Genomic DNA, 20,030 nt, shown 5'->3' on the forward strand with positions numbered 1-20,030 from the left:
TCCATAAAGGAAGGTCAGCATTAATAATAAAGCATTTTATTTTTCACTGCTGAAATTCCCATTAGGAATTACTGCACATATTTTAAAATAAAATTAGTTTAGGGCCAAAATTAAAATGTCCTGATGAACAACAGAAATTAATTGTTCTCATTTTCTTTAAGTAAAACATAAAAAGGGAAAAAAACCGCCTTAGTAGAATTAATATATATAAATACAAGGTAATTGCTCTTGAGGTAATGTTCTAGGAATCAGTCTCTAAACACCCACAAGTGTCTATTGACATAAGTGAAAGGATTACATAAGTCTTAACAGCATGAATTTGGGAAAATTGAACCACTTACAACAGTCAAGGGCTGAAGAAACTACAGACAGGGTACTTAAAGCTATCAGTGGTGAAAACCTAAGACTTCACACATATTTTGTACTCTAAAACTGTCAGGAAAAAAAACAGTTTTCAAATGTTTTGTTACTTTTTTGTACCCTAAAGTCATGCTTCTACAACAGTGAGAACCAAAACCACTTTCAAAGGTGAAGAAAGTAAAAAGTAGAAATAGTGATTTAAATGGGTGGTTTTTTCCTTGAGATATAACAGTGAAACATGAACAAATCAAACTCTAGGCCTGCTTTTTTCCCGTATATCAAAAAGATTAGTGTTGGGTTTTTAAAAAGCTTTTTTCAGCACTGTAAATTAAAGATTTGGGCGTTTTTCACAATATGCATACATTTGACATAATAGCATGCATGGGATGGCTGTGGGAAAGGCAGCATTCCAAACTGCTGTGCTGAGGTAAGTGACATCCACATCAGCCACCTCCAAACAGAGGCCAAAGGGCAACAGGAGGTAAAAGCCTCAAGTACAGCAGGGTTTTCTTAGAACCATGACTAGAAAAATAAGAATGGACAAGAGGGCAATAAAAAGTCAGAATCTAAATTTAAAACAAAGACTAAACAGGTAAACAAATAGCAAGAAGATGGCAAATTCTCTCCATCTCATCTCATCTCACTGAATTCTTGAGAAAAGGACAGGTGGGATGAGTACAGCTTGAATACTACAGATGTTTAGTCTGTTGATCTGAGTGGAAGTCTGGCATGAGATAACATACAGACCTTCCCATGCCAATGGGATTAGACAGAGGTTTCATGAAGAGAGATTTTGGGTCTACATACCGCTATTTCTTCCAAGTCGCATTTAAGAAAATAAATCCCTTCATGAATTATACCCTTCTACTTCAATATCCCCATCTTTCTCTACAAAACTGCAATTATGTTATTATCTTCAATAACAACTAGCTTGTATTTCATTTGAAATATCATTAAAGCACTAAATATCAGGAAAGTAACACTGATCTAGAGCAGAGCATTCAGTTGTGTAAAAGCCAGAAAACATGCTGTTTTCTCATTCTGTTCCCATTTTTGAGAGCAGCTATTTCCTCCATCCTCAACAGCCGTGCGGCTCGAAGTTTCTTTTGGGCATAGTCTGGGAAAGTGATAAAAGCCCTGGGAAAATCCATGAAGGAAACAATAGTGCCCTAGGCAATTCCCAGTGATTAGATGAACAAAATTATTGAACAGAATTTAATGGACAGGATCTCCCTTCTCCCATCCAAGGTAGGATTATCATTTGTAGACCTGCAGCAGTTTCCTCCCACCACTCTTCTGCAATACAACAGATTAATTTTTGTGGATAATTCTTCCATTTCTCAAATGAAGGCAGAAGGAGAAAGTAATTTGTATGTGTCAAATTTGTGTACTATGTTATCAAACTAAAACTGGCAAAAGAGGTTTGTTTTCTAGACTTCCTGCTAGAATAAAACACTTGCTGAATCCACTGAGGAAAGATGAAAGAATTTTGAAGACTATCTTTCTGAGCCCCAGATCATAATGCAGATACTCCATGTAGTATAGGTTTATAAAGTACATAAATAATCATCTAGAATACCTGAGATCATGCCCAAATTTTTCAGACTGCTGCCAACACTTCAGTGGTAATACTGATCTTGTGCTGTGGATAAGAATACATTCTACAGACATGGAAAGACATGGAAACCTCAGGAAGGCCTAGGACCAGTTTCTTAATTTAAGATTAAGAAACAATCACCATCTGGGGAAGACCATCACATTTTGTAGTGACGGGATCTGGGAATCACCTGTACAGAAACTACCAAAAGCATTTTAGACCTTAACGGAGAAGAAGAATTGGCATCTGAGGTACTTCTTTCTATGAAAACCAAACAAAAGTACCTTCAAAACCTAAATGTGCCATTGCATGGCACTGAAGGACTACAGTACCATGAATTAAAATTTGGACATTGCAACAGTAATGTCTTTGACAAAATATCTACTTTGAGCACATGCTCCAATAGACTTAGCCAGCAAATAAATAATATGGCTCCATCTTAGAAGGTTAGTCAAGAGCTAAGTATTGATTCAAGAAGCCTGCTCTAATAAAATAATGTGATGTAGTACATCTTTGACCAGTAACATAAAAGAAACACGTTACATAGCATCTGATCCAAAGCTCACTGAAATCAGTAGGAATTCAGAGCCTTCCAAAACTAAAATAAAGTATTTGCATAGGCTAGGAAATACAATACATTCTTGTAACACTATTAATAAATTCTAACCTTTAAAAAATAAACAAAAACAAAACAAGAAAACAAAAACAAAAACTAAACAAGGGGGGAAAAAAGGGAAAAAGGCTTTAGAATGAAACATACTAAACCCAGTTGCTTTCTCACCCAGTGTGATCATTTTATGTTGCAAAATCAGTCTCCAGCAATGGCTAAAATGCATGGGGGAAAGCTCATAGAACTGACTCTTCTGCTACACATATGCAGCTCTCAGCATTTACTGTGGAAATCCTGAGCCAAAACCTATCTAGATCTCCCTATTTAATATTTAACAGCGAAACTGTATTTCACTAAGTTGCTGTATCTTTTTTTGCTCCCACTCACAATTAAGGCCTCCACAGCATTTCATAATCTACAACACAAGTTCTACAATTTCCTTCTTCACTGAAAAAAAATCCCAAACCACTCCTTCATGTTAAACTTTGTTCTGTGGCCACTTCCCATATGAGAAACAAAAATAGTTGTATTCTATTCAACTTTTATGCTAATTGTTCTAGTTTAGCAGCTGCTTTCCCCTACCCATCCACTCACCCCCCCAAGCTGAAGAACTTTTGTTTACTTAGGTTTTCTTCAAATGGCCAACACTCTGTGCCTCTGATTACAGGGTATGCTTTACCAGTTTGGGTAGTATTCAAGATATGGGTGCAACCATGTGCTCACTACATGCTTTAAAATGTTCCTAAATTCTCCCTTTTCATAACCTCCAAAATTCTGCTTCTCCTTTTAATCACACCAGCCTGAGATGATGTTTGCAGGCTCACAATGACTCTCAAATCAAGCATCGACAGCCTCTTGTATATGTACAGTCACAGCTTCACGATTACCAACATTTGCATTCATCAACCCTGTCTTTCATCTGAATTTATTGCCTCAATACCTATAATGGGATCTCTTCTTTTTTATTTGAGAGTTCTATAGCCCTGTGTCTGAACTAGACATTTGAATTCCTTTTATACCCATAATGCCTTTCAGACAGCATTTAAAATAGGACAGGTAACTCACATCACTAAAATACTTACATCTCTCCAGGAGCTCTCTAAAGTGAATCTTAAGAACCAGCTCAGATGTTCCACAATGTTAGAAAAATCCCTGCTTTGTACTTTGAAATTCTACAATATACAATTTACAGTGACCCCTATTTTTGACAGTCCTGCATAATTATATAACCATAAACAATTCTCATCTTCCTGCAGGCCTTCCCTTTACTCAGGCCTCACATCCTCCCTGATATTTCTAATAACTACATGCTTAATTAAAAAGTCATACACACAACACCTTACCTTTGATGCCATACGCATGAACAGTGAGTTTTGATCCTCTGCTGTTCTCATCTTCTCATTTTTGACCAAATCCTTCAGGTTCATACTATCATCATCCTGAAAATACCTTACTCTCTCTTTATCTACATGAGTAGGGACCTGGAAGCAAACACATTAAAAATAAATATTAACCTAATGAGAAAGATCAGTTATAAAATTCAGACCCTAACAATTTCAACAAGTTTAAAGAATCACGAATCAAGCTAAGCAGATCAGAAACAACTGGGCTAACAGCTCCATTTTATCTAAGGAGAAGAACATCTTTCCTTTTCTTCAATTGCATCAGTACGCCTAGATGAAAACACAGCCTCTTTCCAAAGTCACTCTATCCTTTATATCCTTAAGGTATCAGAGCAACAACTCGGGAAAGATATACAGTGCTTCACTGAAACAGATAATAAGCTCATAAAAATGAAATATTTTAAGAAGCAATTTTCATTATTCACAACTCTAAAGCTTTTGTAAAGTCACAGACAGTACTGAAACACAGTAATCACAGACAGTAATGAAAACTTGTGTGAATATGGTACCTCTGCTGAGAAATGTTGCCATCTTAGACAGAGTGCACAAGAGAACAGAGATGCTCCTTAGGGCAGGACTAAACGAAATTCTGAAGGAGCATAGGGAGTGGTCATTAACATAAACTAGGATAGCATTTTTCAAAATGGAAACAGGAGGATGACAACAATATCCTCACCCTCCTGTGCCTTTCACTTCTCCATAGCAGTGTTGCAAACTGATCTGTCCTACTAATCAAGAACATGCTTGCTAGCAATATGAGGTAGTATCCTCATATACCTCCTCTTATCTCAGAAAGATCAAAGTGCTACTATACTTACTGTTGGAAGCAATTATCCTAAGAATAAAACACTGCTCCAGCTTCCAGGCTACTCATTGTTCCCCAAAGCATTTTGTTACAAAGATTAGGTCATAATTATTATTATTATCAGCAGCAGCCATATTTTTTATTAGAATAAAAGTGAAATTTACCCTGATACGTGAGTATCTCAGTAAAACCTTTCTTAATTCAGAAATATTCAGCTCTGGTAATCTTCATTATTTACATAACTTTCTGTAATATAAACTACTTGGCTAAGAGACTGTGATAACTTTTCCCTGAATGTGCATTTAAATAAGCCCTAAAGTGATCCCTTGGGAAATACAACCTGAAAATAAACTTAATATATTGCTTAATAAATATGTACTCTAACACTTAATTACAATCATCTTCTGAAGGGAACTTTTTAACTACCTATTGACATTCTGATAAGATACTCATTAATTATGGCATCATAAAAGTAAAACTACGAAATAATTTAAGAATTGCAGTTTAATACTCAGATTTGTAAAACTTACCATCTGCTGCTTTCTTCGTCCTCCTTTTGGCTCCAGTGGCTCTGCTGGTCCTGTCACAGGCCATGCCCTTCCGCTTCCATCTGTTCTGACAAGGACCACTTGTTCATCTTCTTGATGCCTTGAAGCCTGTGTCAGGTTTTAAGACGTATTTAAAACAGATGGTACAGATGAGCCAAAAGAAATACCTAATCCACATTAAAGAAATGTTTAAAATCCTAAAGATTAAGTAACAGATTCTTTACATTTTGCGTGTTCATTATAATTCAAAGTAGACAGTATCAACTTAGCGAGATATTCTATTCACACTCAAACAGAAAAAAGTATTCAGTTAGTTAAATGCAGAGGCTTTTTTCCAAAAGAACCAAATTCGTATTCTTGGTTTTTTCTCATAAAGCTTTATCTCCAAAAGACACACAATGCTTCTGGAAGACTTAAAGAGATAATACTGAACTAATATACGCCAGCATCATTATAAGGCAGTATTCCTGAAAACCATCTGAAAAGCTACAGCACATTACCACTTCTTTTGTCAACTAGGGGTGTGGAGAATGACTACCCTCATCTCAGTCCCCCAAAAAGCTGGAAGGTCCTTCAAAGGGCCCCCACTTCACAGGGGTGTTCTCAAACTTAAATAAAGATATATTTTATATATATTGTATATATATTTTATATATATACACACACAGAGGGCAGGAAAAAAGGCAGAAATTACCAAAAAGTAAGTACTTAACTTTCTAAAATATTAAGAGAAATTTAAAAAAATAATTTAAAAGCCTGAGCACTTCCTGATTATACTCCACAGATATTTAGGTGTTATCAGTTGATTAAATTAGAGCACATAATGGGGTCAGCACTTAATCAGATGATATTAGGACAGCCTTTGTCAAACCTTATAAACAACTTCATTAATCTTAATTTGAAGCTATTTTCTATCAAACTGATTTCCACCTGCCATCCTTGCCTAAGGAAAGCTTGTCCCAGAAACCCAAATAAAGTCTGTAAAATCTGTAGGTACTGACGTATACTTCAACAGCTTAATTACATTTTTTCCAAGAAAAATCATATGAAGGTAGAAGTTATGGACCAAAAAGCTGCCTAGGTAAGTCAGACCTCTCTCTTCTGTAACACCAAAGGCCAATCTCATTTTGCAAAGCAAACCAAGATGTTCAGCACCACTTTGGCTCCAATAACAATAACGATATTTTCTGAGAATACAACACAACTTACTTCTGGCATCAGCCAGGTAGATGCCTCACCTGTTACTTTTTCACAACATAAGGGCTTTTCTCCCTGTTGGGAGGGGGAGAGAAGGTGATTCATCCAATAGGAGAAAAAGGCTGTGTATATTCACCCCACATGTGTCACATCATTAAAAGGTCACACCTGGCTGAGACACAAACAGCCAGACTGGGGGGACCATGTTTTCAGGTCATCACTATGCAATAAAACCTTATTCACAGCAGATATGGAAAGCAAAGATGAAGTTAACACCAATAAGAATGTATCATAGGAAACTTCTTAAATGCCATAGTTCCTTTAAAACTTGGGTAACTTTACAAATTTGGGAGGCTGAACACATAACCATAGATATCACAGGGAAAACTCAAAGCCCCAAAGCGCTGCTAATTAGTCTGAAATGAAACAGACTTCTGTAGAGGAAGAAAACCAACCTTGTTTATTACTGTATCCTGCAGCCGTAGGAGAGGAGAGAAGATCCAACAGGCAGGAATTGTGCAGCAAGATTGATTTATTTAACGATTTTACAAACTCTTTTATAGACTTTTTTCTTCATAGTCTAATTGGACAAAGGATCAGCCACCCCCTGGGTGGACTGGCTAAAATCCTAAAATATCCATTGTCAAAATATTTTTCTACTGTACCATAAACAAAAGCTCTGCAAGGTCGCAGGTGTTCATAGCTTATAGAACTTCTGCTAATCTCTTCGTGAGAGAGAAAAGTATCCCACGGGCTTAGAAAGAAGCAAAATTCTTGCTAGCAGCAATATTGTATCCACACTTGTTCTAAACCACACCCACGTGGCCAAGTAGGGATACAAAGTTCTCACAAGAGGACTAGTCAAATCCACACAGCAGACCCTTTACAGTTTTCAGTGAATAATCAACCCAAGTAACCACTTCTGAAGGGTCCTGTTTATGTGAACTTCTCAGTCAGGAGCATCTTTCCAATCATTCAGCTCCTTTTACCTGCTGCCTCTATAGAGTTTCCAAAAGGATGCTGACTTCAGGTCTCTCCTTCCCCATACCTCTGTGTTAATGAGACAAGAAAATGGACGAACTTTTCCATTCCCAGTCTCTAAACTTTAACCTCATTGTATACATGACTTCCAAAAAACACAAATCACTAAAAACAACAGTCATTACAATAGCAGTACTTCAAGAACTGCAAAGAACAGTAAATGCCAGATTCTCTTATCAACTTACAACCATCTAGATCCTTTCAAAGACACCCATCCCAAAATTTGTCTTCACTAAAATTCTTAATACAGGCACTTCAGAAAAGATGCCATTGAAGTGCAGCCTGCTATTTTCCCAAAAGTTAATGGAACTCACAAGGTGTTCTACATGTCAGACTTTCTTTGCCTTTGAAGAAGGGCTCTAAAATGTTAGATCCAACATTTGCACTTTTTCTTCCCATTTCTGCATACTAATGCACTAACACACAAGCAGTAGGAGAGTATCTTCTGGATCTGAACCATGGAACGAGTTAGGACAGGGACAGGGAATGGAGAGGGGAGCAGTTGATATAATACATACTGAATTCTTTGAGTCAGAACCCTACAGCTGGCAAGGTTTTGTTTGCTTTATGATGGTTTGAGGTTTTTTCTCACTAATTTCCAAGAGTCTTGACACAAGGCATGTAATACTGACCATAATGTATTTAGATATAATATTTCAGAGGAAAAAAAAAAAAGGCAAAAAATTAGAGTAATTTTTAGCTCTAGAATACAAAGTACAAAAAAACAGAAGTGATCCTTCAAAGAGAAATTAAAGGAAGCAGATAAAAGGATAAAATAATTATGGACAGTATGAAGACTAATGTGAAGTCATGTTAGAGACTAACAGCAAATGCATACTAGGAACCAAGATGAATCCAATGGATGCAAGCCAAACATGATTATTCAGAAGATTAAAGATGTTATTAGAGGTAAAGACATCCTTCAGAAGTCAAAACCCTATCTAAATAGAACTGACTTAAAAACACAGCATAACAACAGACGGTTAATTGTATTAACGCAAAAAAAATTGATTTTTAGGAGGATCTTACCAACAGTAACTAGTAAAGCTATTTCTAAACACATCAGAAGCAAAAAGCTTTCTGGTAGAAAAAGATGCTCAAGTGGTTACAGCATTATCAGAAGGTGATATTTGAATAATAAATTAATTAATTGTATTTTATTCAACAACACTTTTTGAAAGAAAAAAGAAAAAAAACCTAGAATAAACTTCAGAAATCATCTTTAAACCGAAATATCAGTAAAAGGAGCTTTTTAAGCAAGCTGCCATGAAGTAATGATTTTCACTAGAGCTTCCAAAAAAGAATTCCAATATGTAATGTCCACATCTTTTAGCACATACTATATCCCTTAAATAGGTCTCAGTACAAAAATAATGGAAAGTGACCAATACAACAAAAGGCTTTAAAATGTGCCAAAGGCTGATTCTGGGAATTCTGGGGCAATGTATCTAACATCTATAATGGAAAAGTTCACACAAGTATATTAAGAACCAGAACTCCTCTACACTTTAACAATTACACCATACTGAGAAAGAGCCTTTGCAGGAAAAATCCACAACTCACAGAAGTAACAGACTTTTTCAAAGGAGCGTGGATAGCAATCTAACTGCAAGAATTACTTAATGTTCTCTTTCTATCTATTGATATTTTCTTTACACTTGCATTTCCGTGAATATATGACATGGTATATGGTAACACAATGTGGTCATTGTAATGTAATAAATACTCATTAGTAATTATGATCAGATAAATAATACTTCTATTAAGTACAACATGGGTTTAAAAACATATATTACAGTCCTTTAAATATGATACCTATTGTTAAATGTTACAGTTGAAACTGGAGAAGAGGCTCAGTCACTATCCCTGAATCTTGTGATGATTGCTAAACAAACAATGTAGTTTACAGTCTGAAATGAAGAAAAGAAGTATGTATTTCCAGAATGAGAGAGGAATTGTTTGTTGCCATTAATTAAGGAACATGAATTTTTACTTCAGGCCAATTAAATATGCAAAGTACACAGTTGTTCTCACCAAATGTACAAACCACTATATAGCAATTAACATCCAACTGAACAAAACAAGCAGACAAGTCTGGTTTTGAAAGATAAAAGCTTTAAATTAAATACATAAATAAATAACTAAGATGCAGCTCCGAAAAAGATTTTTGAACTCTCCAGAGATTATCCCTGTTCCAGAATCCAGCAGGTGGAAGTGGAAATCCTCTGCCACACGAAGTGCACAGCATAATCTGAGGAACAGACAGTGGAGCAGGTGAACAAATGGAGTAATCATCTGGCCATCATGGCCAAGTATCTGAGATAAGATCTACTCCATTAGAACTGTTTTTCAATGCTAATAGCTAAAGGGAATAAAATATATTTTAACAGTCAGTGCATTGTGGGGTAGGGAACAACTAGAGCTAGGAAAGAACAATTTTTTTTTTTAATTACTGAGCCAACAAAAAGCCGGATGCTGCATGCACTGAAAGCTGTCTGCAAGTGTTTACTGAGAGCTCCATTCAAGTGGTACAAGCGCAGTGTAATGAAGGAATAGCAAAGCTCAGGAACAGTCTTCAGCAAGGAACAAGCCTTGCTAGCTTTGTCAAATCAGATGCTGCATTAAGCATGCCACCTGTTTCCTTTCTCCTACAGTCTTTGGCAAAGTTGGAAATGCTTTGAATATTGTCTTATTCCTCTATTGGAAAAATCTGTCCTTACGTTACAGTATCAGTAAGCATCTAAAAGATATCTAGCACTTCTCAGAGTGCTAGGCTCAGCTATTTCTTCCACCCACTGTCTCCCTTTCTCTTCCATTGCTCCTTCTTCTCCCATTCCAGTTACCCCCCTCTTAGGTTCTCAGGTTGCACTCACATATAATCACCAGTCACCAGAAGGATGAATAAATCCCATCTAGAAAGAGCATGGGCTCCTTCAGTGCTGGCTATTCCTAAGGGCATCATGTCTCATATTCAGGAGTCACTGTATTCCCAACTTGGAGTGCCCAGGTAACAGGTTTCAAAGTATCTAAGCTCCCCTTCAGACTCTAAGATTTGTTGTGAATAATGGCACTGTAACCTTCAACATAATGCTTATAAAAATCAGTAGGTTAACCATTCTCTATAGCAAGACTGAGGTTTGGATCTCACAGGAAGATGAAATTAAAATGGTCAGAGGTCTGTCATAGCAGTCTATTGTATACATGTTGTATCTTTGACTGGGGTTTCTTACAGCAGAAAAAAGATAAGACTAAGAGAATCAGCAGCATGAGGAAGGAAAGCAAAAGCAAACTTCTAAAAACTAGGTTAAAAATTTAGTATTTTGACAAAGACTTCATAAATATATTAATGAGTCACTATTACATGTTCAAAAGGTGCTAACATAGTAATGGGATTTTACAAAGGTTTTACAAGATCAGAAAGTTGGTCTGCCATAATTAGGCCCCTTGTGTTTAACAGTGAAGAGAAGCATTAGAAAATCTAATGCAGGCTGCAACACAGACATGAACTATTCTATAGAAGAGAATCTTTATCAGGTAATGCTTGGTTTGTATGTAAAGCATGAGACTAAAAAAGCCCCAAAAGCTCCAAACCCTGGAAAAGGATTAGGTCTCTATCCTTTCTTTCTGCCAGTCAGTGAGTGACACCGGTTAGTAACACAAAATGTACAAAACTTCATTTGTTCTTATTGATATAAAGTCAGTTGCCCTTTAAATTCAGCAATTCTTTGTTCTTATATTACAAAAAGGTTATTTTGGCTAGACTATTTTTACTCAGAATAAGCAACCTGGTCTTCTTATTAATCTCCTCTTTACAACTAATGCCTCCGATCAGCCCTGCATGCAGAAGTCTTTCTATTTCCAGTCAGTACTTATTTTCCTAGAGCATCTTTAAGATAGGGTGATCGGAATATCATCTCTTCAGTAGAATGGACACACACAAATCTAAAGTCAAATTCAGTAAGAGTCATACTGCCAGCCTGTGGAAGTAAAACTGGAACTAGTAATGTATAACTTACAGCAGCCTGTAATGTGTCTGTCCAGGGACGCACTTAGTAATGGGGAAAACTAAAGCAATTAAGTCTAACTTTAAAATAATACTGGATATCAGAAAGCCACATAGCTTTGAAAATACAACTTTAAAAAAAGCTCTAAAGGTTCAGTTTGATACTCTAAATTATTAGCTATGCTTTGAAATGGTTAGCCTCATCAATGAGCCACTGTAGGTATGAGATGTAAGAAAACTTGTAAAAAATGTAATGGCTTGTTTTTACAGCAAGAACATCTGACACAAAACATATATACACACACCATAAGAAAAGAAAGTATTGCAGCATGTTGGTTCTTAAGTCCACAAATCTCCATTTCATCTTATCAACTGATTTAACACAGTGAAAGGGTAAATACAGCAGTAAAAATATGTAGAAATTTAACACGGTGTTAGGAGAAAAACAGAGCCAGAAAAAAGGGCCCCATCAGTTACAAGTGCTGCATGGCACTCGGATAGGGCTTTTGTCTCTGGTGTCAAAGCATACTTCAAAGTTTTTGTATTCTCAGTTTGAAATTTAAGACATTTTAGCCATTCTGCCCTTTTATACTTTTTACATGTACTGAAATGATATTTACATCATTTAGTTACTGCTACAATTTCTCCAATATGTTTTAATTGCAAAAGCCAATTTCCTATGAATTACATTCAGGAAAATAAACCACTTTGTCTTAATATGTTTTTGTCTTAAATAATTGCATAATCCTCTCTTACTGACATCAACAAGAGTGTTCAGGAAACACACTAATCAATAACTGCATACACCTACTATTTCTTAAAAGTATGTACTAATGATATGAAAGCTGTTCTGCAAAAGTATACCCCCTTCATTATTCCGTGTTCTGCTCAGAGCAAGTCAACTCCGTATGGAAAACACAAACTTTTTCTGGAGAAAGGATGGCACAGCCATCTTGCAGATAAGATTCAAGTGTGATGGAACAGCAGGAATCAGAAATTATGATGAGCTGAAAACATCTGAGAGTAAAAGGCCATGAGCCATCTGTTGCTGTATCTTCCTACCATCTGAGGCTCCAAATAAAATCTGAGATTTTTATTGTGCATTTAGTGAGGATCATTAATCCCCAGCTTTCTAGTTTTTATACAAGTATCTCAGCTATACCTTTCTGCAAAGCAATTTTAAATAATTTTTAAAGGATTCTTTATATATGGTAAGTCTATAAGCATTACTACAGCTGTATTTAGGTTCTGCATTAGTTAAGTCAGAATGAAAGTTATGAAAATATATTACAGGTAAATTTTGACAACCAAATATTTTCATTGCAGAAAAATATCTGTGTTTATAGTCTCAATTCCCAAACCTAAAATTAAACATCCTGGCACACCTGCAATTTTGAATGTTAATTTTCAGGGTGATTTGGCTTTTGCTTTTTTGTGTTTGTTTAGCAATGGTTTGGTTTCCTTTTAAATAAAAAAAACCCAGACATCAGAAGCATTGATTATTTTCCTTCTTTTTTTCACTTCCTACTCTGAAGTACTCATCACTGTCTAAATTTTACATGCATACACACATATACACAAACACACATGTATACACACACCCCACCTTACTGAGATAACTGTCTCTTTCTCCAAGGAATCACTGTCATTTTTAAGCTATTTGTGAACAGATCAATCTTGAAAACATATCAAAAATAAACATACATTCTTGTTCTCCCCATTATCATTACTAGAACCAATAGAATATTATTTCAGGTTTGTTCCACATCTGATTCCTCTCAGCTACTTACTCCACTGGTTTACTTGTCTCAGGATACTAACTGTGCTGCAAATTGTTTCTCTGGATAAAGATCCAGCATGTTCTGTCGTGTCTCTCCTGATGCAGAACTATACACAATGGGATGCAATGGATGCAATTTTATAGAATCATAAATGCTAAGGGTTTGGAAGGGACCTTAAAGATCATCTAGTCTCAACCCCCCTGCCATGGGCAGGGACACCTCCCACTAGACCAGGGTTGCTCAAGGCCCTGTCCAACCTGGCCTTGAACACTGCCAGGATTGGGGCATCCACAACCTCCCTGAGCAACAGTGTTCTACCTCACCACTCTCACAGTAAAAAAATTCTTCCTAATATCTAACCTAAATTTCACCTCTTTCAATTTGTACCCATTACTCCTTGTCCTACTGCTACAGTTCCTAACAAAAAGTCCCTCTCTGGCTTCCCTGTAGGCCCACTTCAGATAAGTAGGATTTGAGATTTAAGCCAAGCTGTTTTATTCAGTTTCTTTCCTGAAAAACAGTGTTAGTTCTTCAAAAAGAATTTTAAAAATATTATTTATACTGAGCTAGTTTCCATAGAATTCTCCCTCAGTCTGGAGTCTAATGCATCTCAGGAATCCAAAGTAAACATCAGACCTTCAATACATCAAAATTTGTGTTCAGATAGGAGGCGTTGGAAACATAATCATCCTTATTTTTTATACTAAAGAAGAATAATTAAATAAATAAATAAAATTAAATAAATAAATAAAAATAGAAGAAGCATTTGAAGTACATGGAGCTCTTAATACTATGAGGGTTTTCACTAAAAGATGAGCCCTACGTATGCCATAGGACTCACTAAATTAACTTTTCCTTGCACTATAAATCTTCTCCATCTGAGATGCACAAGCAATGGACTAAAGTCTGTTACTCTTACAGATGCAACAGGTACCCTAAGAAAGGTTTTCTCCTTTAAAGCAGCATCATGTCAGCCATATATCTACTGTAAAGTGAAACACTGTGCCTGCCAAAATTCAAGTCTTACTCTACGGATGTCTTCTATGCCTAAGAGGCTTCACAGAAGCACTGAACACTCTTCAGTAGAAAAACATTCATACTAGACCAAAGGCTGATGGATTTCCACAGAAAATTCAGTTATTCTAATGGAGATTTTTGATGATGAAATAACTCGTATTTTGCCTACATATTCTCAAATGCATAACAGAAAAAGCCTGTAGCTGTTTCTATTTTTCAGAACTCTCTTCTTTTAAATACTCAGTGACAGTATATCCTACCATGTTATTTTGCTTAAAGTACCACCTTCCAGCTCTCATTCAATGTTGTATTGATTTTCTCTTTCAAATGCAATTCATCATTATTGAAAACCGTCTCTAGCATTTGCTCAGCAGAGACTACTTTCTGTTTCCTGCATACTAATTAAGTCCTACAGAATACAGAAACAGGCTTAGGGCTGAGAAGCTTTTCTTCTAAGCCATTCCTCATTTGGGATTGAAAACAGTTTTAAAAGATGCATACTCTTATACTTTATTTATCTACCAGCATGTTGTTGGACTACATGTTCACGGAAAGTCCCTTCCAAAGGATATATTCTATATTCTGCCTCTTCCTCATTTCAACTTTTACCTTCCAATTTTTGTACTAGCAAAACCTGCTGTAAATTATGTCCCTCAAAGGAGTGCCAATGTTCCAGATATAGTTTGTTAAATAAAAATACTGAGTAAAAGTATAAATTATGTCAGTTGTGGCTGTTACTGTCAATGGCAGAGGCGACACCCTCATAACCAATGTAATAAAATCTAGAGTTGTGTAGCACTTTCAGAACAGAAATATAAACTGTATTTAAGAGTAAACTATGAACACATGGAAGTTGTCCTAAATGCCGAAGTCTCCAATTTTCTGCTGTCTCCCTACATTCAATAGGCATCATTCTCATCACCTATCTCAACTCAGAAACCCTATGGTACAGCAGCCTTCTCTTTACACAGTTTCACTAGGACTCAAAGTGCAGCCTTGCTTTCTCAAAATGCCCATGACAAATTAGACAATAAGCATCTGAAAATAAGCACCTTTTCATTCTATCCCAAATGAAATCAAAAGGTTTTTGATTTCCACAGACATTGAAGGTTGCCTCCTGCTCAAAGACAAAACAAGCACAATCTACATTTTAATTCATCCTTCTAAAAGGATCTTTGCATGTGCATTCATTGTAGTTATACACATGTGACTCAAATATTTAAGTACAATACCCATTAAGACTCCAAATTCCATTAATAGATAATTTAACTACATTCATACTAAAATTTATAGGGTTATATACTTAAGGCAGCCTGCAGTGAACAACAGAGGGGCTCTGCCCAAGGTGAGACTTGGTGAAGTATATCAGCTGAGAAACATAAGGTTTCTAAACGTCAAAACATCAGTTTTTCAAAACTATACTTCAAAACCACATTTTTGGGATTGCTTGGGGTAGAATTCTTGTCTAAGTAAAAAAAAACCTACAGAACTAGTCACTAAGTCACACTGCAAAAGCTATATTTGCCACTACTCTCACTTAGAAACAAAATAAAATTATTTAAAATTAAACTAGGATTTAAGCTAGCACTTTATAGTCTCTTCAGTCTGTATTTTCTTGATCACTTTAAGGCAGAATAAGCCAGCACCACTATCAAAAGAATTGATCCTGTCCTCTGTACAAACCCCAGCCATTCACAGACCCCCTTATACCACTCAGTCACACTGGGAACAGAATTGGGAAATTGATCCATGTCCAATTAATTAAGAAAAAAAACTTCCTAGGGAGATGCATTCAAAATTGCCTTCCCTGCTTCCTGATTTATCTCCCCAGCTCTCCCAAAAGAAATTAAAATAAGGCAAAGACACATTTTAGGACCTCCCAGCATGACACTGGCCATGCTGCTCTGCAGAAGCAGAGACAGACCTGCCTGAAATAAAATACTTCATGTTTGTTACTGGCAGTGGAGGCAAAGCTCTCAAACTTCGGGATCAACAGGACATCCATCTGGAAAACCATTTCTGTGGAAACTGCTTCAGGTACCTCCCTTGCAATACACTTGGCTGAAGTGGCTGAGGCTGTCGCTTGGGTGGTCTATGCCACAGGAAGGCTGAGTCATACAGAGTCAAACACGCCTGCACAAACCAGCTTCCCTTGTCTTATGAGATGGTTTCTGAACATCTGGGCTGTTGAGACACAGTGTGGCATAGCTGGCCCTTGATACACAGGAGTGCCAAACACATCCTGCTTCTGTCCCAGTAGTTCAAAACCAATTCAAAGCTGTAAAACCAGTAAGACTACCCTGGCATCACAAAGACAGGGCTTAGTCAGCTCTGCTGGATGGCTGACACTCAAACACCACGTAATACAGGCTAGAAGAAGCTACAAAAGAGGCACAGGCAAGGCATATTCATAAGTACTTACATTTGGTACTTTTGCAATGACTACATGCTGTTGGTTGTAAAAATGGTTTAATTAAAAATGAAGATAAAAATCAGAATATGGTTAAGACCAAGGCTGACCAAAATTGTTATTCATAACCCAGCTTCTAAGGAGTAAGTGTCCACCCACAACATGCTCTTTACTTCCCAATTTTAAAATCTGAATGGATTTTTCCTGTGTAATTACACAATTCCAATCCGATTTATTCGGGGTTTTTTTTACATATACAAAAAACATGCCAAAGAACTGCACTGCAATGAAGCAGAGTCTACCTACACAGAGCTTTTGTAATTTTAAATTCTTGTGAATTCAAGGTGTGAGACTTTAGTACTATTGTCACAAGGCAGCCAGCAAGAGGCCACACATTATCTTCCAGTTCAGTTTATATTTTAAAGATTGGAGAAATACTAGTCAGTGTATGAGGTCTGACATGAAGCCTTTTTGGAAAAAAAAAAAAGTTAGTGGCTTTTCAAACTCAACTCACTAGCAGCTGAATTTTCAGTGTAGAATTGGTGTCAAATTGAACAAGAATTTTAGTTTTTGCCTAAAAGTTTCCCCTCCATCATGAGGACAGAGCTCATAACTTAAGATATTAACCCTGTTTCCTTACATAACAGTGTTGGTATGGAAGAAGCTTTCTTACGCTTCTTAAATACCACCCTTCAAAAGGAATAGCATTTGAAGTGCCAGCTTCTTCAGAGACAGCAAAATTATTTAACAGCCAGCACACAGGAGTTTCATTTTTAATGGAAGATATATATCCTTGCTGAGAAAATACTATGAGTAAAAAAAATCCTGTTGAATTTGCTAAAGTACAATGGAGAAAGTTTTGTTTACCAACAAAAAGTGCAACTCAATTTGGACAGTTACTCACCTGAAGTCACGCCTTCTAATTTTCCTAAGTACATTTGATGTTCTCTAAATCAGCTGCTACCTGTATCATACCATTGTGTTAGTGCAAAGAAAAGAAAAATATTTTTCCACTTACCTCTCTGCCAGCCTTTGTTGGAATCTGTCCTTGAGTTTCTCTCAACTTGCGAGCATTGTCAAGTTCTGCTTGAAGCTCTGAAGCTAAATCCTTCAAAGAAAGTGATAGCTCAACTAATGGAGTACTATCTTAAACTTTTAAGAGACTTTTATATCAAAATAATTTTCATTTCATTTTTTGTGTTTTGATAAATATTTTAAATTCTAATGACACAAAAGACTAAAGAAAACATGCCAATAGAATTCACACAACTCTCTATAGGATAGAACATGAAAAAAAAGCTCAGAATAGAGGCATCTGAAGTATAGGAACAAGTAGTGCCATAAAAAGACCAGAAAAAGTATTCTTCAACATTATTAAGTTACATTAATATATGCTTTGCATAACTAAGCACAGATACTGTTTTATGTATAGGAAGCTAGATAAGGAAGCCTGAACACATCATATCCTTTTTTTTTTGTACACACACATACACACCTTTACACACATACATCCACTCCATGGGTCTAGGAAAATATCTCTCAGAAATTTTTGCTATGGAGTTTCACATCTCTCTACACTCCATGTCCAACTCTTGCCCTTAAGACCTTATTTTGAGAATTAAAATGTACAAGAGGTAGAAAATAAGAACTGTTTACACTCTTGTGCAAATTGGTTTTGATGCTCCTGTTCCCTTATCCATCTGCCTATTAAATAAATACAAGAATTTCAGAATATCTTGGATTGCTAAGAACTGCCAGCCTATCAACCTGTAAGGAATAGAACCATTTATACTCCGACCCCTCTGCCACTTTCATTGATTGGACTCCAACCATCGTGCCCACACCTGCCGCCCCAAAATTAAGTCACTTGATCAACACCAGGCAGCAAATCAGTAAAAAAAATAGATTCAGAATTCATTTGGCCCACATGGCCAACCTGGAGCTCCAGCCACCAGGACATGCTGTTACATAACCATCTAATCTGGTGTGTGGGGATGAACTTTTTTAAACAAATTGTATTTTCAATTGGATTAGAGAAAGACCATGAAAAATATTTAAAATGCCATGAGGCTATTTAATTTTATATATATTATATTAGCTATTTTATTATTTAAACTGTTGTTTTGTTTTAGTTTTTTTTAAACTAGGCTGATTCAGAGTGCATGTATAGAAAACTGGATATTTAAAAATAATAGGAAAATTGTAATACTGGTTTCTGCTACATGATTTGGGTCAAAACAAAACAAAATTATAGAATATTAAATTAATTACAGAAAACCTGTATATTTTTCATCAAATTACTTGTACTCAGTTCCTACCAGGTTGAAAAGAAAAAGACCAGATTTGTGCCCAAAGTTTTGTTTAGGCAATGGTATTGAAGCTGAGCAGTATTAGAAAAAAAAAAAAGTTTACTGATTTCTGCTTTCCATCAGAGTCTCTGGAAAACCTTCCCTCCCCAGTACTTTAGCAACTAGTGTATAGATAGCTTCAATCATTTTTCCCTGCAGGAAAATGTATTAAACAATATAGTATCTTAAGTGACTACACCAGTCCTTCACAAACCTATCATATAATTACATTCATAAACATATTTTTCCTCACTAGTGTATGTTTTTTTGTATTAATTAGGAAAACTACAGATTAACATATGGACACATCTATTTAAATCATTAACACTGTATCTTAGTAGGAAATACACTGCTTGAAGTGACTTTTAATTCACCTTTGAAGCTGATAACATTTCAAACGGACAGGATTTCTAGATAAGGTATTGCTGTTCAAACTTTCAAAGCTATCTATGTCTAAAGTCTGTGGGAAAAGAATTCATAACATAAAATGGGTTTGAATAGAAAATATTTATAAAATGGACACTTTCTCCTAACAAAATCTGAATTATCTGATAGGAGTTTTAAAAAATATCAACACCATGTCAGCACCACGTCCTAGGCCAGCAATAATGACAAAACATACTTAAACTTTCCACAAATCAAAGAATCAACAGCCATTGAGAAATATTAATTTACCACTTAGAGACATAACATGTTTTATATATTACTATAAATAAATATTTATTTATTATTTCTTAAAGATGCAGATTTTGGTGCAAATATTATGTTACAAGTGGCAAACTAAATAGCTGCAGTAAAAATTAATCTTAAAAAATAAATACAAAGGCCCACAGTGATAGCACTTGCTTCTAAAAATATGAAAATAGTTCCTTTTAAGAGCAGCTATTCAGAGCCAAACACTTGAAAAACA

General features: G+C 35.9%; 1 protein-coding gene across 2 annotated transcripts in view; it reads right to left on the reverse strand.

Annotated features, from left to right (window-relative positions):
- The window catches only part of CWF19L2 (CWF19 like cell cycle control factor 2), a 68,629-nt gene that overhangs the window by 20,350 nt on the left and 28,249 nt on the right, over nt 1-20,030 (reverse strand). For both annotated transcript variants that reach the window (XM_039564329.1, XM_010400576.4), the window contains exons 10-12: nt 17,791-17,880; nt 5,306-5,431; nt 3,911-4,048 (exon numbers count right to left, since the gene is read on the reverse strand). In XM_039564329.1, coding sequence (XP_039420263.1) covers nt 3,911-4,048; nt 5,306-5,431; nt 17,791-17,880 — 354 coding nt within the window. The remainder of the gene's footprint in view (nt 1-3,910; nt 4,049-5,305; nt 5,432-17,790; nt 17,881-20,030) is intronic.

Source organism: Corvus cornix, chromosome 1 (assembly GCF_000738735.6).
Source record: "Corvus cornix cornix isolate S_Up_H32 chromosome 1, ASM73873v5, whole genome shotgun sequence".
In the NCBI taxonomy this organism is placed as follows: domain Eukaryota; kingdom Metazoa; phylum Chordata; class Aves; order Passeriformes; family Corvidae; genus Corvus; species Corvus cornix.